The sequence below is a fragment of the Fukomys damarensis genome, unplaced genomic scaffold, assembly GCF_012274545.1.
Source record: "Fukomys damarensis isolate Sample0158 unplaced genomic scaffold, DMR_v1.0_HiC HiC_scaffold_26, whole genome shotgun sequence".
Classification (NCBI taxonomy): Eukaryota; Metazoa; Chordata; class Mammalia; order Rodentia; family Bathyergidae; genus Fukomys; species Fukomys damarensis.
This window is the reverse complement of record NW_022900938.1, coordinates 18,007,224-18,016,847: the sequence shown is the minus strand read 5'-3', so window position 1 is coordinate 18,016,847 and position 9,624 is coordinate 18,007,224. Positions and strand designations below refer to the sequence as shown.

Below are 9,624 nucleotides of genomic sequence, written 5' to 3'. Positions count from 1 at the left end.
CCTAAAATGTCAATAAACTCAATTAAAGCTAAAAAAAAAATGCTTTCCCTCCAAAGAAGCATTATGGGGGGAAAAAGGGAATAACATATACATATGAAAATACTCCATTTTAATAATAATCACAAATTTTTAAGTTCTAGAATCTAAATTGTTCTCAAACTTGTTAGTCTCTGGAACTCTTTACACTCTGAACAATCACTAAAGGCTTTTAAATAGCTGTTGTTTATTTTGTTTAAAGGAATGTTCTTCATAGTCTTGTAAAAGACATCTACTTTTTCTTGTATCTGACAAAGTATTTTCTTCTCTGTGTACTTCTGTAAGAAACTCGAGGGACTGAACAGTGTTAAGGCTCTGTGCTTTTTGACTTAGGCCTTTCCCTTTATTTATTGCCATTTTCTATTGGGAAAATGGGCAAATACATCTGTGCAACGCTAATTAGCCTAAGTAGTAGATGTGTCATTCTCAACAAGCTGTAAAAATGTCTGACATATTCAATATTTTGTGTGTACTAAACTTTTTCCAGAGCTCCTACTCTGACTCCTTTGAGCTTTGCAGCTGATGTTTAGCCATCAGTCCATAGGACAGAAGATAAAATCCTCCCTGACGCATCTTTCTCCCCGTTGCCCTTACCTTTGGTCTCTGAGGCACTTTTTTTTTAACACTGCTCTCTGTTCTGTGGTCTGTGTGATCTCACCTGAATGCCCATTGATGTGAGGAACTATATGTAACCCAAGCCTGCATTCCCACTCATTTTCAGAGCATCCACACCCTGGAGAGGACTGCTTCCTCTAGCACCGAGCCCTCTGTAAGTCGCCATTTCCTAGAACCGGAGCCAGTCCCCACCTCCAAGGTCAGTGACAGACATGGTTGGCTTTCTTAGATGGAGTTCTGGTCTGGGGGGTTAGCTCAGTGGTTCCACAGCCTGCCTCAGATGGAGTCCTGCCTGCCTGGGGCCAAATGAACTGTGAGTAACGGTTACACCTGGCTGCCCTAAGGTAGCTGTGACACCAGTTGTAAGGCCACCTTCCTTCTGCCTGCAGTACAAGGGTTTCTCTCTGCCTGGTGTAAGGAGAGAGTAATGAAAATATAATTTACATTGGTTTTTCAGGGCAATGTACAAAGGGCTAGAATTCTTTTTATTTTAAGGGAAAGGGAAACAGAAAGTATTGTTATTCCCTCTAGCCGAGATAAGTAAATATTTCTGTGCCAAAGTAATGGGGGAAAAACTCACTGGGTCCAGCAGGATTATGATAATAATAGCTACCATTGTTGGCCACACTCTGCTGAGTGCTTAAATACATTACCCCATTTAATATAATTCTTATAAACAGCTCCATGGAGATATCTGTTATCTTTTGCAGGAAGGGAAACTGAGGGTTTTTTCCCCCCAAAGCAAAAAAGCTGTTAAGTAGCAGAGCAGAAATTCAAACTTAAATTTGTCCAGCTCAACAACCAATGCTCCCTCGCTGCCCATGACCTGCAAGGTGACATCATCCCTGCCCACCGGGCCTTTCACACGGTCGCCATTCTGGGCTCCTCACCTCTGGGGAGAACTGCGCAGGTCATTTATTCAGGCTTTACTGTGTCATGGGAGCCAGAGTTCCTTCCTTCCGGCCTGCTCTTCCTTAGATTAGGGAAGCACACACATTCTTTTATGTCTAAAAGGTGAAAGTCAGTCAAGGAGGTAACCCCCACCCCTCTCTGAGAAGTTCAGTGTTGGCTCCCTGATCAAGGAACTCTGAAAATAGAATGCAGGAGGATTTTGAATTCAATTATAAAAATAGCATTTTATTTCCAAAGATAGTTAACTTCTAAGCATGTATAGCTGATCCTTCCATTTTGCATTTCCAATATGAAACATAATCTGTAAAAAAGAAGACTACATTACTATCTTAGTGTTGTGGGATGGATATATACACGTATGCCTCTTTATACTTTGAAGACTTTACAAAGCTACAGTTTGTGCTGTCAGACCGGAGTTAAAAGGGGGAGTTACCAAACCATAAATATAATTTAGAGAGAAATAGAAAGTGGCTGAGTTCTATTTGCACAACAGATAGAGAATGAAGACTTGGTAAATAAAATTCATATGTCTCTTTGAAACATCAGTGCACTTTTACACTTGACAAAGTAGAAGACAGATAATAGAGCAATGGAAAAGGCAGCTGAAATTTATTGAGCACCTATTTTGTGCCAGGCACTGGATTAGAACATGTGATTGAGAGATCAGCCCCAGTTTGGTGAAGTCAGTACTAGTGTTCTTGCTTTAATGATAATCCAGCCTAATTTCCCAAGCTTAAAGGCCTCAAGTTGGTCAAACACTAGTTCCCCAGAGAAGTAGCTGGCCTGGCTCACAGCAACTGGGGTGTGGGTGGGTCCAGTGACCTGACCAAGGAATTTGAGTGGGGCCCCAGCAGCATCCTTTCTGTTCCCCATTTGGATCTAGCTGTACGCCGAATAAGGTTGGGGTTTTTTTAATTAGAAGGTACAGAAAAATCTTGGGCCCCACGGAATTAGAGGGCCAGTCTGAGCAGCACAGCCTCTCACCATCTCTCAGCTCCTTTGAGAGAAGGTGGACTTCCCAGGCACTGCTCGGTAGTGGAAGAATTTTGTTCAAAGTACACATTATCCCGGCTCAGGATTTGTTTCAAATGTTTTGCTTGAGGCCTTCAACTCTTAGAGCATTTTATGTGATCCTACCCGCCCCCTACAACCACCCCACCCACCTAAGCACTCATGCACACCCGTGGGGTATATTCCCGAGAAAGGAAATGTCCCTGTGTTTTGCAAGTGAATAAGCTCAAGCTATTATTAGGTCATTTTTTATTTTTATTCATTGTTACTAGATTAAAAGTATTTTAAAAACTTCTATAATATCAAAGATGTTTCGTGTCTGACTTAGGTCTAGTACTGACATGATCACATTAGGACTTCTGTCTCTGCTTTAAGTACACTTAGAAAAAGTGGAGACTTTGAGCAGAAAGTAAATATCAATTGAAATTTCAAAAGAAATTCTTCAGTTGTCAGAAAGATACTTAGTTTTCTTATGATAGACCTAGTTTACTAAGCATAGCGGAAAGAATTTCAACATAACAGATAGAAGAACATAGAAGATTCTATCTTGTACTGAGATGAGTTGCTCATTTCTTACAGAACTTGTTTGTAACATTATCATCAGCATTTATAACTGAAATAGGGAGAACACTGTTTGCTCTGGTTTTATCCTCTGCCTCTTTGTTAGCTTGACAGCTTATTTAATTGGAAGAACTATATTAGAATTTTTTTTCCATTTCTTTCACTCGGCAGAGGAATATTACATCAGAGCAAATGGAACTGTTTATTCAGAGTTACAGCATTTATGTTACATTTTAACCTTTTGCCTTTTATATTTTATCCTTTTTTTCCCCTCTCCAGTTAAATTCCCACTGAAGAAAAAAACACTGATAGAAATCAATAGCCATAGCTCCAGAGGGACGAGCTGTTACTACATCTGAGTTAATTTGGGAAAAAAGGAAAAGAAATGCATTCGTACTGATTATTTAAATGTTTCCATTTTCACAGATTATATATAGCATTCTTTCACACACACATACACAAAGGCAAAATTAAACACCAGTCTTCAAATAAGACCTAGCAGATATAAAAATCTGTTCCACCAGAAATACTACCCATGGATGAAGCCACTAAAAGAAGACAATGTCTTTATGTAACTGACATCTAAGAACAGAAAATATATTCACATATATATATGGAAAATCCAATGAATTCTGTTCATCTAATGGATGTATTTACACATTTATGGACGGTTATTCATAATTTCTTAATTATGTCAAACTTTTGAAAAAGAATTAGTAATTATCATTTTTATGGAATAGAATAGTTTACCTACTTTTCTGGTAAAAGTAGAAAACCAAAATTCTAGCCTTTCTATAAGAAGTTACTGTTTCTCTTATTATTGTAACATTATTCCTAAGCAGTTCTCACTTGTTGAATTGCAATCCCGTATTAAGAAGCGTTCTGCTGGGTAGTGGAAAATGCAACAGTACTACTTGGACTTATGTTGTCCAAAAGAAATAGTTTCTACACCTTAAAATTATCTCATCAGAAACATTTTTTTAAAAAAAATCACTATATCTCATTAATAGTTTTGACTAGATCAATCACAGTTTCTAAAAATGGTCTTCAAGTAGAACATCCGTTCTTGGGTTATTAAAGATCCTTTCCAGGCTCTTGCATGCTGCCGAATGAACACCAGTAGATATGTTTCTACCGGAGCTATGTGTAGTATATTCTTCAGGGATGACCTCGAAGATGACGAAGTGACCGCAGTTAGGTTGGCTTTCCTGGGGTGGGGCGTAGGGAGAGCAGAGGCATGCCGTCAGGTGTAGAGGGCTGTTGAGAGGAGGTTAGAATGAGGCAGTATTAGCCACTTCTGAAAACATAACTTCATGTGAAAGTCCTTCCCTATTCACATATACTGGAATTTAACATTGATTAAACTTGACTGCAGGGAAAGCAGGCTTCAGGAAAAAAAGGCGGAAAAGAAGAATGATGGTGACTACCTAGCCACTCCCTGGCTTGCAAGTCCTTATCAGTAGCTGATGGGGATACCTCTTCCTCTGAGCCTCATATTCCCTAACAGGATTTGGACAGCCACCACCTCCTATTTGGGCCAGCAAAGCCATCTGTCCTGAGATGAATTCCATTGGCCATTTCTGTTGAGCCCATTGTTCTTTGCACTGATGATGTTCCTGATAGAACAAACCTTTCTGAAGCCAGCTTCCCTCCCTTGGGGAAGGGCCTGGCGCAGAGTGCCCACCCTTCCAAAGCTAGGGTAGCACAGAAGGTTACCTGAGAGGGTTTGTCCCCCTGCACTGCACCGCAGCCCCCCAGCAGGAGGCAGCAGTCTTACAAGGGGGATGAAGATCCTGTTCCTGCCTCAGGAGCTAAAACTTCTGCTTGATTGTTGAAAGGATGTGTCGCATTCCAAGGTGTCATGCCTGAGCCTTAGACTGTGGACTGCCTTGGTGTTTGCCAGGTCAGTGATTATTATAGAGTTGCACAGGTCCCTAGAAACCTCCTGATCCTAGGATTTTTCAAACCCTGGATATTGTAAGAGCCAGGTAGGTTTGCCAAGCTCAGCAGGGACATCAGACTGAAGACTGGCATCTTTCCTGCAGCAGTGTCACCAAGTCTTACAGGCATTCAGAAAATCTGAATATTTATAATCTGATAAAAAAGATCGCATAAAAGAGGAAACTATTGCCGGGTATGGTGGCAAATGCTTGTAATTCCAGCATTTGGGAAATTGAGGCAGGAGTATCACCTTGAGTTCAAGGCCAGCCTGGGCTACATAGTGAGTTCAAAGCTAGTCTGAACTACAAAGCAAGACCATTTCTCAAAAACAAAACAAAACAAAAAAAAAGGAAACTGATTCAATTAGTTTTTAACAGAACAGTAAGTGTGTGGACTCTCAAACTAGGATTCTTTTTTTTTTTTTTTATTTACTTTTATTTTGATGTTGAGGATAGAACCCAGAGCTTTGCAGACAGACATTAAGCACACCCTGTAGCACTGGGCAGTCTCCTTGCTCTCATATCCAGTTTCATGGCCTTGCAGGCTGGTACTCCTTCCATGGGTTCTGGAGAGGATGTGTACCTTTGAAAGCCTGGACTTTTGGGTGCGCACTTGATGAGCAGAATGTTTGATGTGCACTCAGAAATGCAGGTAGCCACCCCAGGAGAAAACCGACCTCAGAGCTGTTCATGTCTGTTAGTAGCAGGTTATGAGCCACTTTCGACAAATGCAGCCTTTGCATTTCTACACAGAAAGACAGGTCTGCATGCTCGTAGAACATTTGCCATTAAACGTCAGTCACATTTTGGGACTTTATTAGGGAATAACTGGAAAAATTCATCTTAATTCAGGTAATTTCCAATCTATGTAGACAAGGAGGCGATCATGGGTCTCCGGTGGACCCCCCCACCCCGCCTGCCTCCAGATCTACTAGGAAACTCATTTTAACTTCAGTTAAAAGTGCCTGATTTGTTTAATGTTGGAATGTGCTCTAGAACAACGCTTGTACTTCTGGTGGGTCAACTGTTGCTTCAATAGCGACTTCTGCTTAAGAATCTGCTTCAAGAGTATCATCAGACACAGAAAATATGGGATTTATTTATTTTTTTCCTTAGGAAGCTGACAGCTGGGAAATTATAGAAGGGCTGAAAATAGGCCAAACCAATGTACAGAAACCAGATAAACATGAAGGCTTTATGCTGAAGAAAAGAAAATGGCCTTTAAAAGGCTGGCACAAGGTAACAATTTTCTCAGATTCAAGTTCTAATCATCATCACAAAGAAGATCTTCTTATTAGGTGGGAAGCCAAGACTATGCTGTATATGTGAAACCAGTTTTCAAAACCTTATTTTCAACCATATGAATTGCAATCTATTGTACTGATATGGGTCTAAGGTCTGTAATATGCATACATAGAGAATAGTATTTTATGTGATATTTAAAACCCAGGTTATGCATATCATTGTGTAACCTGCTTTAGTGTAGATATGCTCTCATTTTTATAAATATGAGATTTTTAAAGATGTATGCATGTATTCCATTGGATGGATTTATGTGGTATATGCCACTATTATTAAACAATTTCTTATTCTGGATATGCAACACTTGTCTAATTTTTTGCTGTTATGATGTTCTAATAAACATATTTATATTTGAATATTAATTAGTTCCTTGGGATAAACTCTTATAGTTACCAGGACAAATTAAATTTGGAAGATAACTGATAATGAACATTTACTACCCTTTAGAGTTTATTCTCTCCCCTTGCACCATCTTCCCCTCTCCCAATTTTAATTGGGGATGAAATATTTTTGCCACGTTATCATACTTACCTGAGTAACAAGAGTTCTGTGTTGCCAGCTGAGTATGATAGTACCCACCCGGAGTCCTAGCTCTATAGGATGTTCATAGGGAAGAATCACTTGAGCTCATCAAGTCCTGGACAAGAGATCAAAACTGTGTCTTTAAAAAAAAAATCTGTGATGGGCCAGGGATTTAGCTCAGTGGTTCCACTGCCTGCCTTGCAAGCGGATGGACCCGAGTTCGATCTCCGGTACAAAACAAAACAAAAAGAAAATCTGTGATGCCCAGAAGTTTCTCTTCCCTTTTCAATCTAAGACTTTGGGGACCACCCAGTATCATCCATGACATCACTGGAAGAATAAATCTACCTGCTTTCACCTCTACCAGCGGATTTCATCTCCCAAATGATTTGTCAGCCCAAATGGCCAGGTGGTGGCCACCCACTGGCTCAAAGCAGGAAGGCTGTAGATTATAACAACTTCCTGGAAGAAACATTTTGTGCACTTTAAGGGAAAGGCTTAGAATGAAAAGATCTTAAAATGTGGCCCCAACTTCTTCTCCCAAAGGTGGAATGAAAACAGGCCAGCAGGGGCTTCTGGCTAATAGCTCATCTGTTGTTCAACACCGTCTTCCCTTAACTTACGTTATACCCAGTGCCAGTGATTCCCCACACCGTTCTTTTGCCTTGAATTTGGTTGACTTGATCCTTCCTGGGATCACCTTTGCCTTGCACTGTGACTTGTGTTTCCCTAAATCAATGGCCTTGCTAAGTAAGCTCTTTCCCTGTAGTATCATACAGGGTATCTTTGCTAAAATTCTATGACAGAAGAAAAAGATGGTCAAAGGAAACATTTTATATGAACTGCCAGCTTTAATTTAGCGCTCAGTCTGTTTTTCAGCAAAACTGTCTGTGGTTCGATCCAAGTTTCTGGACTATGCCCGTGAATGTTTTGCTGCAAAAGTGGGAGGCGGCCTTTTCTCCTGCTCCCCAGGACCACCGTTTATCAATTCAAGCTTTAGTCCATTTAGTTGCCCAGAACATAAGTAATTGAGTCATTGAGTATTTTTCAGTTGAGGAGATTCTTTTCATACTTGTTTATTGTCCCCCCGAATCTGAAACAAAGGGTTGCAGTGGCCTTTTATGAGTTCTAGGCAGGGTAACCTTGGACCTGACCACCTGCTACCTCAGCAGCTCTGAGTTTCTGAATCACCTGAAAACATTTCCTCACAGTCATTTTCCAGCAACAGAAAGACTCCTTGCTATGTTGAACTAGAGAAGGGTATTGAACTCCTTGGGTGACTGGGACCGGGGAGCTGTTCCCTCCTGAATTGCCCATGAAGGGAAATCAGCAGCAGAGTTCTTGAGGATTTGCTGAAAATTGCTAATCCATTCAGACTGAGCCAGAGAGATCTTGGAGCAGATGAAGTTGCCCCTCCCGTCAGAAAACCCCTCATATTTTTAAGCCTTAATGCAATTTGAAAATAATTGTTAATCTCTTTTGGAATGTGAGCATTTGCTAAATGGATAATACAAACACATTGTTAAGGTCACTTAAATTTTCCAGGACTCGATTTTCCATAGATCCAGACGACTAGTTCTATAGTGGTCATGAGTTTTCAGAAATTTTCCATGGTACAGTATCCAGGGCAAGTTCAGGAGTTTACCTACAGGGTAAAACTTTCCTGTAGACTTGTGTAGAGATCCTCACAGAAGCTCTATACCCTAATACAGATTATTTTCATTTCTGTCTTTCAAAAACACCCAGGTGTGGTGGTACATGCCTATAATCCCAGCACTTGGGAGACTGAGCCAGGAGGATTTCAGTAAGTTTGGGGCCAGGCTATATAGTGAGTCCAAGGCCAGCCTGAACTACATAGGGAAATCCTGTCTCAAAAAAAAAGATATTCATCATGGTTCATTTAAAAGATCATAATGGCAGGTCATGAGAGTGCCCCCTTGTCAAAAATAATCATGGTGAAAAAATTCCTTCCCATTAAGTTATGTGTTAAAAAGAAAGCAACCCTGGTACATTAGTAGCATGGACATCAAGCTCTGATATCCTTGCAATGTAGCGTAACTGACCGTGTCTAGAAGCACTAAATTCTACATTAAAATAAACAAATGTGTCGATAATTGCAAAGCAGCTTTAGACCCACACTTGCAAATGTTTTATGTATTTCAAAGTACAGACAATAACTAGGGTGTTTGGTTCTTGCAGCGTTTTTTTGTCCTGGATAATGGAATGCTAAAATATTCAAAGGCACCACTTGATGTAAGTAGCACACAGGATACGTTTCAAAGATTGATTTAGAATTCTGCTTGAAGTGAGTAAACACTGTCATTGTACAAGCCTTGTGCGTGGTTATGAGTTTTGTGCATGTCTGTGTTTGTAATATTTAACGGGCTACCAAATCTGCATGTTCCAGAGACAGTGTGTTCATACTTACATTCCAGATAGCATAAGACCTCAGACTAGTGCATGAAGATTTAACTTAACTATTTTATATACATTATTAAAAACAGAAGCTTAACCCTAAAAGTAACATGTTGACAAAATCGCTCTTTGGAGAGAAAAATGCAAATATCCTTTTTTTTTTTTTTTTTTAATCTCTCAGTAAACTTTTCCTTGATGTGCTTTTTTGAGATATAGGACAATCTTTGTTCTTGTTGCTATCCTCTTAAAAACTGTCTTTTGAACTTCACTTCTATTTCAAACATACTTTTATCTTGGGAATCCCAACTCT

The 9,624-nt window shown here is 40.0% G+C and overlaps 1 protein-coding gene across 7 annotated transcripts in view; it reads left to right on the top strand.

Moving 5' to 3' along the window:
- Osbpl6 (oxysterol binding protein like 6) overlaps positions 1 to 9,624 on the top strand; it is a 117,110-nt gene that overhangs the window by 56,745 nt on the left and 50,741 nt on the right. For all 7 annotated transcript variants that reach the window (XM_010636770.1, XM_010636768.1, XM_010636767.1 and 4 more), the window contains exons 4-6: positions 758 to 850; positions 6,192 to 6,314; positions 9,099 to 9,152. In XM_010636770.1, coding sequence (XP_010635072.1) covers positions 758 to 850; positions 6,192 to 6,314; positions 9,099 to 9,152 — 270 coding nt within the window. The remainder of the gene's footprint in view (positions 1 to 757; positions 851 to 6,191; positions 6,315 to 9,098; positions 9,153 to 9,624) is intronic.